The following is a 13,408-nucleotide window of genomic DNA, read 5'->3' as shown; positions in this document are numbered from 1 at the left end:
CAGAGGTGTGCTCTATACAAACAGAGACACCCCAGTACTGTACACAGAGGTGTGCTCTATCCAAACAGAGACACCCCAGTACTGTACACAGAGGTGTGCTCTATACAAACAGAGACACCCCAGTATTGTACACAGAGGTGTGCTCTATACAAACAGAGACACCCCAGTACTGTACAGGTACCCACAGAGTGATCATCAGAGCTGTTGGGTGGCTGGTGAATCATGTTTCCTTTCTTACAAGTAGCAGACTTTAATTTATTCATCCACTTTTAGAACAGCTAAAGTTGTCACTGCTTTAAAATGTATCTGTGAACATAGAAGTGTGTATGAGTCAGGACAACTTACATTTAATGAGGAAACGAAAGGAGATCTGGCCTTTGCTAAAGGAGGGTTTTAGTAAAAAGGGCACTGTTGTAAAGCAGGCTCAGGCGGGCACTGCAACATCTTAGTGCAATTAGTGTACGTCTTCTCGATGCGCAAACGCACATGTTGTAGCTCACTAGCATGCATGCAAATGTTCAAGCTTTAGCAGAAGCATCATCATATTATCTGAGCTTGTTTTATTTACTTCCTTAAAACAACAAAAGGAAGAACATGCTTCTTCCCCAATTTTCTGAGATGAAGACTCTAATTTTACAGCTGTGATTACTTTGAATCACATGCACGTGGGTAAGCTGGGATGGTGGCTATACACACAATTCCAACACTCAGGGCTGCGGCAGAATGGCTTTGACAATTTCTTTTAAAATGAAATGAAGCACAGTGTGTTGGTTGTTTCTTGTCAACTTGACACAAACCTTGACATCTGGATAGAGGAAATCTTAACAGAGAAGATGCCTTTGTGTAACACTGGCCTACAGGCAAATCTGCAAGGCAATTTCTTGATTAACAATTAACAAAGGAGGCCTTAGTTCACTGGGATGGTGTCAACCCTAGGCGGGTGGTTCTGAAGGGTTAAAGAAAGCAGGCTGAGCAAGCCAGAAGGAGAAAGCCAGTGAGCAGCACCCCTCCATGGCCTCTGCATTAGCTCCTGCCTCCAGGATCCTGCCTTGCGTTGTTGCCCTGACTACAAGCTGTAAGATGAAATAAACCCTTCCCTTCCCAAGCTGCTTGAGGTCCTAGAGTTTTACCACAGCAATAGAGACCCAAACACACACAGTGTACACATGAATTACATAATAAATTTCACTCCAGAAATTTCTCTACCTTTTTCTTTTTTCTTTGTTTACTATTAGTGACTGTGCATTGCTCATTTTCCCAATAATATGGTGGCATATAAATGCATACAATGCTATGGGGCTGGAGAGATGGCTCAGCAGTTAAGAACACTGACTGCTCTTCCAGAGGATCTGGGTTTTGATCCCAGCAACAGCGCGACAATTCACAACCATTTTAACTTCAGTTCCAGGCAATCTTCTGGCCTCTTCAATCTTCAACACTTACACACATAAAATAAAAATTTTAAACTGTATACTACGCTACCAGGTTTATCTCTGGATGGAACCTGCGACAAAATTACTGCCAAAATGTTATTTTTAAGGTAGTCAATCAGTTCAATGGAAGGTTGGAATTAAATTTCCTTGGTCCCGGGGCTACAGAGATGGCTCACAGGTTAGGAACACTGGCTTCTTTTCCAGAGGACATGGGTTCAATTCCCGGCACCTACATGGCAGCTTACAACTGTCTGTAACTCTAGTTCCAGGGAATCTGACAAACCCACACAGACATACATTAAAGCAAAACGCCAATGCACACAAAATTAAAAAAATAAAATTAATTAAAAAACTTTCCTTGGCAGCACTCGGGAGGCAGAGGCAGGCGGATCTCTGTGAGTTCGAGTCCAGCCTGGTCTACAAGAGCTAGTTCCAGGACAGGCTCCAAAGTTACAGAGAAACCCTGTCTCGAAAAACCAAAAAAAAAAAAAAAAAAAAATTCCTTTGTTGTTCTTCTCTACAGAATTATACTGTTTTTTTGTTTGTTTGTTTGTTTTTTTTTTTTTTCTGCATGGAGAAAAAGTGACAAACATAAAGTGGACTAAAGAAATGAGACGTGCTAAAGTAAAACTCAGGGACATGGAGGTAACACTGAACCCAAGACTAGATACTAGGTTTACTTTGTAGACATTTAAACACCATTTGGAAAACTATGCCAACACTCTTAGAAGGCTGCATTCTTAGTAAAATCTGGGTAGCATCAAGTATCAGAAAAAGCCATTTTCAATTTCATTTCCTCAAACTTATGGAAAAACAAGATAATATACATTAAAAATTATGTCTACCTTTGGATGGAACAAGCACTTACATCACTTCCTTATTCCTGCGAGGCCCCTCAAATGGTCTAAATGGCAGCGATCCGGTAGCTGCATGGTAAAATGTCACTCCGATACTCCAAAGATCAACTGTAGCCCCATATTTCTTCTGATGATCTTTTCTTAGTACGGCTCTCTCATACATGTCAGGATGCTAAAACAGAAACGTTATGAGCTTATGACTTATATGCACGAGGACCTAGTTCAGATTCACAGCAAAGGCCGTGTAAAAAGCTGGCACAATGGAACCTGCCTGGAGCTCCGAGGTGGGGAGTGGATGTAGGAGGACCTTGGGTCTTGCTGACCAGTCAATCTAGCCAGTTGTTGGGGTCCTGGTCCAGCAAGAGACCATCTCAAAAACAGTAGACACTTACCCTTGACCTCTGATCTCCACAAGCACACGTGGGTGCACCCCTCAAATCTCTGAGGGAAAAGGAAGGTAACAGGCTATGCATAACTTCCCCTCTTATCTTAAACTCCTGATACCATTTTGTTTGATCCTCCAATTTCATGACCTCAGTCCCTAGTTGGAGAAAGCTGATATAATCAGATCACCGCTCTGTTAGGCCCTTCCAAACACTGACTCACTGAGTGAGCCTGTGCACTTGTCAGGCCTCTGGTTCAGTTACAGAAAATTCCCTCCTATCGAAGGCTAACTTTGTGTTTGTGCTACGCCATCATGTGAGCTCACCAATTCCAGAAGTCAATGCTTGCTCACTATTATTCCTTCATTTTATGCATCAGTATTCCCCTCTTTACTGGATCATGTTTCTGTTTATAGAAATACCTTTCATGGGCCAGGCGGTGGTGGCGCACGCCTTTAATCCCAGCACTTGGGAGGCAGAGGCAGGCGGATCTCTGTGAGTTCGAGACCAGCCTGGTCTACAGAGCTAGTTCCAGGACAGGCTCCAAAGCCACAGAGAAACCCTGTCTCGAAAAACCAAAAAAAAAAAAAAAAAAAAAAAAAAGAAATACCTTTCATTTAAGAAACCTAATCAAACAAATAATAACATAAAAATGCTAGGCAAGGTGGTATGTGTTCGTAATCCCAGAGCTGGAGAAGCAGAGGCACAGGTTCTAGTCCCATTAGCATCGGCTAATTGACAGACTCCAGGTCAGTGAAACCCTGTCTCTAAGGAGATGCACGGTATTCTTGAGGATAACACATCAGGTTATCTTCCTGTCTCTGCCTATACCCATCACCTACTCATACATATAAAACCATGAAAGCATGTGTGAGTGCATGCGCATGTCTACATGCATGCACACATACACATATGTACACACACACACCAACACCATTGCCAACACAGCTCTATATGGGTTTAGTGGTCCACACTTGTAATTCCAGCTCTCAGAAAGGCTATCCTCAGCTACATATCAAGATTGAAATGACCCTTTGTTATATTAGATCCTGACCCCCAGAACAAATAAAAAATTTAATAAATCTTGGGCTGGTGAGATGGCTCAGTGGGTAAAGGTACCTGTAACCAAGGCTGACGACCCCTGACTTCAGCCCCTAGTACCAACATGGAAAGGGAGCGGTGACTACTGCAGCTGCCCTGACCTCTACAGGCTGTCACAGCACACGCATGCCCACCCCATAAGTAAATGTGATAAAGCCGGGTGGTGGTGGCGCACACCTTTAATCCCAGCACTCGGGAGGCAGAGGCAGGCGGATCTCTGTGAGTTCGAGACCAGCCTGGTCTACAGAGCTAGTTCCAGTACAGGCTCCAAAGCCACAGAGAAACCCTGTCCCGAAAAACCAAAAAAATAAATAAATGTAATAAAATTTAAAACTTAACCACCTTCAAGTGTCCCATGCTCCTTTTCAGCAATTACTCAATTTGTTACTTCCCACCAAAGCAAAACTGCCCAGTCCTCAGTGCACTGAGCCCAAACTGGGCCCTGCCTGGCCAGATGCTTCTCAAGTCTTCAGATGCCTTTGTTTTTTAGTACAAATCCATTGCATTGGGGCAGGAGAGATGGCACAGCAGTTAAGAGCCTGGCCACTCTTCCAAAGCTGGGTTAAATTGCCAGCACCCACATGTCAGCTCATGAACATCTGTAACTCCAATTCCAGGGAAATGATACCTTTACATAGATATACACGCAGGCAAAATGCCAAGTCACATAGTTAAAAAAACAACCCCCCCCCAAAACTCCAGGTGCATTGAATTAGTATATAGCTATAAAACAACCAGGAGTTTTTGTTGCTAGCTTTTTTGTTTTGAGACAGGGTTTCATTATACAGCCATGGATGTCCTGGAATGTTGTATGTAGACCTGGCTGGTCTTGAACTTGTACCCATTCTCTTTCTTCTGCCTCTTAAGTGCTGGGATCAAAGCTGTGAGTTACTACAACTAGGGACAGCCAAGAGAAAATGGCAGTACACTTAGAGAGCGTTTCTTAGTTCCCTTCTTATACACCATACTCATCTGAACAGAAAATGGGATCTTTTGTCATAAAAATTACATACTATTTTACAGACTGTGACCAATCACTCCATGTGTAATACACCATGTTATTAAAATGAAATTTCTAGTAATATGTGACTTACCAAGTACTCTTCTGTGCCATACAGAGACACAAACTGCTCATCGTCCTCCAGTTCTCTAGCAGCACCGAAGTCTGTGAGTTTGTACACAGACTGTCCATCCTCCCCTATGACACGCATGATATTGCCTGGCTTGATGTCACGGTGCACTATGCCATTCTCTCGGAGGTGATTCATTCCACCCACTTCAGTAACAAACACAAAATACAGGAAATTGTGATGGAGGCCTCTGTGTGTACACACGTCTCAAATTCACAGATATGACATTCATATTCACTCAGACTTAAGGTTTTGTACAAGTTGGCTCAATGCCCTTTTATTTTATTTTTTTAAGATTTATTTATTTATGCCGGGTGGTGGTGGCGCACACTTTTAATCCCAGCACTCGGGAGGCAGAGGCAGGCGGATCTCTGTGAGTTCGAGACCAGCCTGGTCTACAAGAGCTAGTTCCAGGACAGGCTCCAAAACCACAGAGAAACCTTGTCTCGAAAAACCAAAAAAAAAAAAAAAAAGATTTATTTATTTATTATGTCTATAGTATTCTGTCTGCATGTATGCCCTGCAGGCCAGGGCACCAGATCTCATTACAGATGGTTGTAAGCCACTATGTGGTTGCTGGGAATTGAACTCAGGACCTCTAGAAGAGCAGCAGTCAGTGCTCTTAACCACTAAGCCATCTCTCTAGCCCATGCCCTTTTATTCTGAGAAAGAGATTCCTCTTCTACAAATACCCACATGCACAAGTATGCATATGTACAGTCTCATGTTTCAACCACAAGGAGTTTTAGATAAGAATTACGGCCCACAGAAGTCTGCTGTCTGATAAATGAACAAGAGTCTTAAGGCAATGACTACGGAACTAACAAAGAGCCCAGAAACAGTTTTACATGTTGTTTTAGGACGGGGTCTCTGTGTAACAGCCCTGGTTGATTTGGACCTTGCCTTGTAGACCAGCCTGGCTTCAAACTCACAGAGATCCTTTGAGAGCTGGGATTAAAGGTGTGCTATCATGCCCAGCTCTTGTTTTACTGTTATTTTACTTTGGGGAAAAAAAATCACTAAAAACGAACTGGCTTCAACATATAAGTCAGTAAAGAAGTAGCAAAAGGAGGGCACAGTGTGACTCTTGTTTCCATAGAGATGTTTTTATGGTTAGTGCCGGTCAGTCTGTGTTCTTAAGGGCAAAGGCATTGACACTGCTGGAATTAACACATTAACCCCGGGGAGCTGACAGGCAGGGTCACCAGATGAGATTAAGGCACTTACTACATTCGGACCTCCTCAAACATTTGACTCACTTCTTTCCAAGAAGGTGTTACTTGTCTTTTTAAAAATAACAGGATAAATGAAATATGTGTGTGTATTTATTATGACTTACCACTCATTTTTAAAAAGTATATCATTCAATAGTTTTTAATAGAGTTGTACAACTCTTGACATCAGCACCAGCACAGTTTTATCATGCTCCAAGTGACAACTTTCTCTCTGCGGGGTTAGAGCAGCCCCGCAGGCATTAGCAGGCGCTCTCATATTCTGTCCTCTGAGCATGCTCATTCAGCGGCTTTTTGTCCTGTATTGTACATTTCACGTGAGTGGGATTATATGACACTGTGATCTTTTGTCTCTTGCTTCTTTCAAGATTCACTTACATTTTAGCATTATCAAAATTTTATTTTTCCTTTTCAATTAAGAATTTTTTTTAAATGTATGTGTCTTAGTTAGGGTCTCTATTGCTGTGAAGAGACATTATATAATTCTTGTATAATTCTTATAAAGGAAACTTTTTAAGTTTAATTAGGGTGGCTCGTTTACATTTGCAGAGGGTCAGTCCATTATCATCATGGCTGGTAGCATAGCAGCGTGTAGATAAGACATGGTGCTGGCTGCATCTTGATGAGAGGGCAACAGGAAGTGGTCTGTGACACCGAGCAAAGCTTAAGCAAAAGAGACCTCAAAGCCTGCCTCACAGTGATGCAGCTACTTCAACAAGGCCACAGTTCCCTATAGTGCTACTCCCTATGAGTTTATGGGGGCCAATTATATTCAAACCACCACATTCCACTTCCCAGCCCCCATAGATGTATAACAATATCATAAAGCAAAATGCATGTAGTCCAACTTCAAAGTCCTCGTCATCTTTCACGGTCTCAGCAATATTGAAAAGTGCAATGTTCAAAGTCTTCTGAAATTCATGCAATCTCTTAACTGTAATCCTCTATAAAATAAAACCAGCTCATGGGGGTCAATTACATGCTAACTACCACACAGTATGTGTGATTAGTTTCTGCCAGCTTGACACAAACTGGAGTTACCTCAGTTGGTAAACGCGTCCATCAGACTGACCTTTAGCCACATCTGTGGTACTTTCTGATTGCTGAGTGATGTGGAAGGGCCCAGTTCACTGTGGGCAGTGCCACCCTGGGACAGGTGGCCTGGGAGGTCTAAGAAAAGTGATTGAAAATGAGCCTGAGGAACAAACCAGTTTGCAGCGTTCCTCCTCAGTTTCTGCTTTGGTTCCTGCTTTTGGTTTTTGCTCCCTCAATGATGGACTGTGATCAGGAAGTATAAGCCAAACAAACCCTTTCCTCCCCAGGTTGCTTCTGGTCATGTTTATTGCAACAAGAAGAATCAAACTATAACAGTAAGCATGTGTATGTGTGTGTGTGTGTGTGTGTGTGTGTGAGAGAGAGAGAGAGAGAGAGAGAGAGAGAGAGAGAGAGAGAGAGAGAGAGAGAGAGAGAGAGAAAGAGAAGATAAAGATAGAGAAGATAGAGGAGAGATATAGACACAGAGAGAGAAGATATATAGAGACACACACACTGAGGTTTTTGGGTGGGGAAGTCTCATGTAGTGGCGGTCTGTCCTGAACTTGGCATGTAGCAGAGGACAGACACCCTTGTACTCCTGACCTTTCTATCACTACCTCCCACATGCCGGAATACAGACTTGCCCCACCATACGTGGCTTCATCTCTTTTTATGAATGAGTAATATTCCATTCCATGGATGTACAACATCTTAATCCATTTGTCAGGTGATGGATATTTGCGTTGTCCTGATTTTATTTATTGGTTATTAGGAATAATGCTACAACAAACACAGATATGTAAAACTGCCATGTGGATGTGTTTTTAAAACTTTGTGTGTGCCCGTCAGAACTGTTGCAGCATAGTCTTTTGTGGAGCTGCTGAACTATTTCTACAGCCCTGCAGCAGCACACACAGACCCCACTCTCCACTTGTCGGTGCTGGTTCTTAGTATTCGGATTTGTCCATCTTCTGGTAAGAAGTGGCTTTTCAATACAACTTCCTTAGAAATTAATGACGCTGAGCACTGGTTAGTGCACTCACTGGCCATCTGTCTATCAATGTCTGGCCAAATCCTCTGACAAATTTTAAAACTGTTTTTGGTAGGGTGGCTGGACAAGATATCTTATATGTGACCTACAAAAACTCTTATGTCCCATGGGCTCTCTTTTCCAGTTATTGTCTCAAATAAGCTGTGGCTTTTAAATTTTTATTTATTTTATACAGGTATGTTTTGCCTGCATGTGTATCTGTGCACCAAATGCATGCCTGGGGCCTGTGGAGGGTGGAGTTACACATGCTTACGAGCTGCTGGAAACTGACCCTGTGTCCTCTAAAAGAGCAGCCAGGGATCTTAGCAGCTGAGCCGTCTCTCCAGCCCTGAAATATTTTTTGTTTTCTCTGTGGCTTTGGAGCCTGTCCTGGAACTAGCTCTTGTAGACCAGGCTGGTCTCGAACTCACAGAGATTCACCTGCCTCTGCCTCCCAAGTGCTGGGATTAAAGGCGTCTGAAATAATTTTTTAATGGTGATAAAGTCCAATTTATCTAACTTTTCTTTTAGGTACTTGTGCTTTTGATGTGATTTCTAAGAAAACATGTATAAAAGTCTTTTGCTTTGAATGCAGGAAATTAATTTTTCAATCTAATCTTTAGGTAATATATGTTTGAAACAATATAAATAAACATGTAAAAACCATATAAATAAACATACCCACATCCCGTAAAACAATTAAAAATTCCGATTCCGGCAGCCCATAGGCATTGGATGGCTCCTCTAAAACAGTGTATAAACTCCCACAAGGACAAAATTCCATAATAAGGACTTTATGTCTTGTCGTTGTCTGCAAAACAAAAGTCAATGACCGAGAATCAATGGGAAAGCATCAAGACCAGATCTGATTCCAGGGCAGCACTTGCCTGCCTGACCCCATTCAAAGGCAGGATGTGCTGCAATGACAAAACCACTGTGACTCCAGTACTGATAAATGCTATGTTTATATAATAAACAGCTTTCAGTTTCTATTTAGTAAAGTGTGTGCGGGGGGGCTGGATAGAGAGTTCAGCAGTTACAAGCACTTGCTGCTCTTCCAGAAGAACTGAGTTCAGCTCCCAGCACCCAGACTGGGTGTCTCACAACCACCTGTAACTCCAGCCCCAGGCATCCACCTATGTCTTTTATTCTCCCCAGGCACTGGAACACATGTGAGCATGCATATATATATATATATATATATATATATATATATATATATATATCCCAAAATTTAATATACAGACATATTATATTATTATTATTATTTTTTTGTTTGGTTTTTCGAGACAGGGTTTCTCTGTGGTTTTGGAGCCTGTCCTGGAACTAGCTCTTGTAGACCAGGCTGGTCTCGAACTCACAGAGATCCGCCTGCCTCTGCCTCCCGAGTGCTGGGATTAAAGGCGTGCGCCACCACTGCCACCACTGCCTGGCTATATTATATTATATATAAACTAAAGTGGAGTTTGTTTGAAAGACAAACCAGTGACAACTAGCTGAAACTTAACCACAAGATCACGGATGCACTGGTGAATGTTTTTCTTCAAATCATTTCGTTTCTTCGGCACAACAGGTAAATCTTCTTCTTATGATAACTACTTTACTTTAAGGAATGGAGTCCTAGTTTTAAAAAGCAACGGGCGAGCTGGAGAGATGGCTCAGTGGTGAAGAGCATGTACTGCTCTTCCAGAGGACCCGAGTTCAGTTCCCATCACCCATGTCAGGCAGCTCACTGGTGGCTGCCTGCAATCCGCTCCAAGGGATCCAATGCCGCCTTCTGGCTTGAAAGGGTACCTACACCAGTAATGTACACATATACACATAACTAAAAATAAAAACAAAATTTAAAGAAAAGGAAAAAAGAAACAAAACTGGATAGCGGAATGGTTGGGTCTCAGTAAAGTTCTGGTTTGCCCATTCCCATCTCAGCCATTTCAAATGTCATTATTATAGCAGCCATTTTTTTCTTTCTTTTTCTTTTTCTTTTTTTTTTTTTGGTTTTGGGTTTTTGAGACAGGGTTTCTCTGTAGCTTTTCTGGAGCCTGTTCTGGAACTAGCTCTTATAGACCAGGTTGACCTCGAATTCAGAGATCCACCTGCCTCTGCCTCCGCAGTGCTAGGATTAAAGGCATGCGCCACCACCACCCAGCTAATATAACAGTTTTATAAAAAGGAACCCCATTGAACTACATAATATACAGTGATCATATGATATATACCATTTTTTAGAAATCTGTAATTTTGAATAAAATTTAAAATCTAATATTAAAATTTGAATAAATTTTAAAATCTAGTATTAATTAATAAAATCTAGTATTAATTCTTTTTTTAAAATATTTATTTATTTATTATGTATACAATATTCTGTCTGTGTGTATGCCTTCAGACCAGAAGACGGCACCAGACCCCATTATAGATGGTTGTGAGCCATCATGTGGTTGCTGGGAATTGAACTCAGGACCTTTGGAAGAGCAGGCAATGCTCTTAACCTCTGAGCCATCTCTCCAGCCCCTAGTATTAATTCTTGATTCTTTAAAATTTTTTTTAACACAGCCCCCAAATACTTACATAATGTATTTTATTTTCTCTGTTCAGTAGTCATGAAAAGAGAAATAATTATAAAACAAAAAAATCTATTGTGTGTTGCCACCACGATCAGCTAATTTTCTCTTTTGGAAATAACCTATGGCCCTTGAAATCTGTTTGAAAGAAATGTTTTTGATCCAGGACTTTAGCCAATGGGTAACTAATTATGTGATTTTTCTTTTCTTTTAAAATTTAGATAAGAGCCAGGTGGTGGTGGCGCACACCTTTAATCCCAGCACTTGGGAGGCAGAGGCAGGCGGATCTCTGTGAGTTCGAGACCAGCCTGGTCTACAAGAGCTAGTTCCAGGACAGGCTCCAAAGCCACAGAGAAACCCTGTCTTGAAAAACCCAAAATAAATAAATAAATAAATAAATAAATAAATAAATAAATAAATAAATAAAATAAAATAAAGTTTAGATAAGGTACATTACAGTCCAGACTAGCCTAAAATCAGCAATCCTCCTGTCTCATGTCTCAGCATCCTGAGTGTTTAGATTACAGGTTTGGGCTCTCATGCCAACCCTTTAAAAAAGAAAAAGAAATCGAGACATATTCTTACTGCACAGTTCAGGCTCTCCCTGAACCCCTGATTTTCCTAAGATTTGTGTTATAAGAATACACCACTTCAATCAGCAAGCAATGTGATTTTTATGGAGGCTTTAAAGCACATCACACGTGTTCTGACTTGGAGAAGAAGTAGAGACCAAGGGTCTGCCATGCAGTCATGCAGGCACAACATGATCCTTTTAATCCCAGCACTCGGGGAGGCAGAGGCAGGTAGATCTCTGTGGGTTCAAGGCCAGCCTGGTCTGCAGAGTGAGTTCCAGGACAGTCACAGTTACACAGAGAAACCCTATTTCGAAAAATCAAAAAACTAAACAAACGAACAGAAGAAATATCTTCCACCAAAGGAGCTAACATGTCTATGCCTGGAATGAGCTCACAGTCTACCCTGCTGTGGCTGTTCTAATTTGTATCTTTGTGCTATTGTACAATAAAAAACATAGTACTTTTCTGGGTCCTGTGACTCACTATCCATTTGATAATTGAAATCATCAAATGTCTAAGAACTCCTGATACTCGTGGTTTGTAGGAAGAGTTGCCTTGGAGACCCCTGTTCGGCTGGTCAGAGGTGAGGGCGGCACTGTGGACTATGCTTTCTGCACCGTGACAGAGTCCTTTGCAGTGAGGGCTTCCACAGCCTTGGCAGTTTGGAAGACTGCTCTCTTTTTCTGTTGCTATCTTTGTTTTCTGAGATAATGTTAGACACTCTGCAGCCTAGGCTGGTCTGGCTTTTGCAGAAATTCTTCTGACTCAGTGTCTCAAGTGCTAAGGTCACAGACTTGCACCACTATGCCTGGCTTTGTGGTGAGAACTTTGTCTTGGGAGTTCTGAGCCAATTCTGTTCCCTTCACCCCACATCTTAACGACTCAGCTTTTCAATCTGTCTTTACTATAATATCCTGATACCAATTCACATTTTAATGCATGAAACTTTAATTCATACCTGATCAACCCTAAGAAATAATCATTAAGAATGAACTGTAAAGAATATATAATATTTTAAGAGAAGATCTTTGTTGAATATCCATGTCTAAAAGTAAAAAGACCACTACTTCATTATTTGTAGAGTACTTCTAGAATACTTTTCCTAATGATGTATTTAATTTTTGCCATTTTCCCTAAAATCAATCCTTTAGAGCATTGCTTCTTCCAAACCTGGGATCACAGGTGGCTGTGAGCTGCCTGCTGTGGATGCTGGGAACTGAACTCTGGTCCTCTGAAGAACAGCAAGTTCTCTTCACTGCTGAGCCATCTCGCCAGTCCTTGTTCTTTCTATAATTATGTGAACTTTACTTCAGCTTATTTTTCTTTTCCTTTTTTGTATATAACATGAGGGATCAAATTTACACATCTCCTTATGCTCTTTTCTGTTCTCATTCTTGATACATTGTTTCTATTCTCTGGCTACCGAAATGCTGGGGATGGAACACTTGGTGACCTTCTGAGTGGGAATTACTAAAACACATGGCAACCTTAGATACTTACCTCCTCTTCAATAGCAAATAATTTGACAATGTTTTTGTGGTTGAGTTTTTTTAATACTTCAAATTCTCTCATTTGAACATCCACTGGGCGAAGGAAGCTTATGTTATTAAATACTTTGACAGCATATAAATCACCAGTTTTCTAAAAAAACAGAGGAAAAGAAGGAGTTAGCCACTAACATGCTATAGCAATCTGTATTCTCAGCACTCTGCATCCTTCAGACCAAGCAAACTCTGGGACCAGAGCTCCCAACTCTAAAGGCAAAGAATTTGGAATTCCCCAAAGGTCACTGTTTTTGACGTTACGAACAGAATGTACAAACGGTACACTAGTGGCAAAAACAGTATTCACATAGCAGAAGGGAGCAGCTCTAGTGTCAAAAGGGAAACTTCTGGACAAGAAAAGGAAAGTGAAACTCCAACGATTTCCCAAAGCCAAACATTTGCAAATAAGAACAAAGAGATGGAAAATTATACTCTACCTACCCAACTGTTTGTTATCAACATTATCAAAGCAATGCAATTCAATTTTCAGACACTTTTGTCACTGGCTATGTTAATGTCTATGTTGA

At 41.3% G+C, this 13,408-nt stretch overlaps 1 protein-coding gene across 1 annotated transcript in view; it reads right to left on the bottom strand.

The window, feature by feature from the left end:
* Positions 1-13,408, bottom strand: part of Tbk1 (TANK binding kinase 1) — a 41,871-nt gene that overhangs the window by 21,896 nt on the left and 6,567 nt on the right. Inside the window, exons 3-6 of the mRNA XM_057757906.1 lie at positions 12,838-12,978; positions 8,883-9,012; positions 4,869-5,050; positions 2,302-2,462 (exon numbers count right to left, since the gene is read on the bottom strand). Of these exons, the coding sequence (XP_057613889.1) occupies positions 2,302-2,462; positions 4,869-5,050; positions 8,883-9,012; positions 12,838-12,978 (614 nt within the window). The remainder of the gene's footprint in view (positions 1-2,301; positions 2,463-4,868; positions 5,051-8,882; positions 9,013-12,837; positions 12,979-13,408) is intronic.

Source organism: Chionomys nivalis, chromosome 25, assembly GCF_950005125.1.
Source record: "Chionomys nivalis chromosome 25, mChiNiv1.1, whole genome shotgun sequence".
Lineage (NCBI taxonomy): Eukaryota > Metazoa > Chordata > Mammalia > Rodentia > Cricetidae > Chionomys > Chionomys nivalis.
Note: the sequence above shows the minus strand (reverse complement) of the source record. Positions and strands in the feature narration are given on the sequence as shown.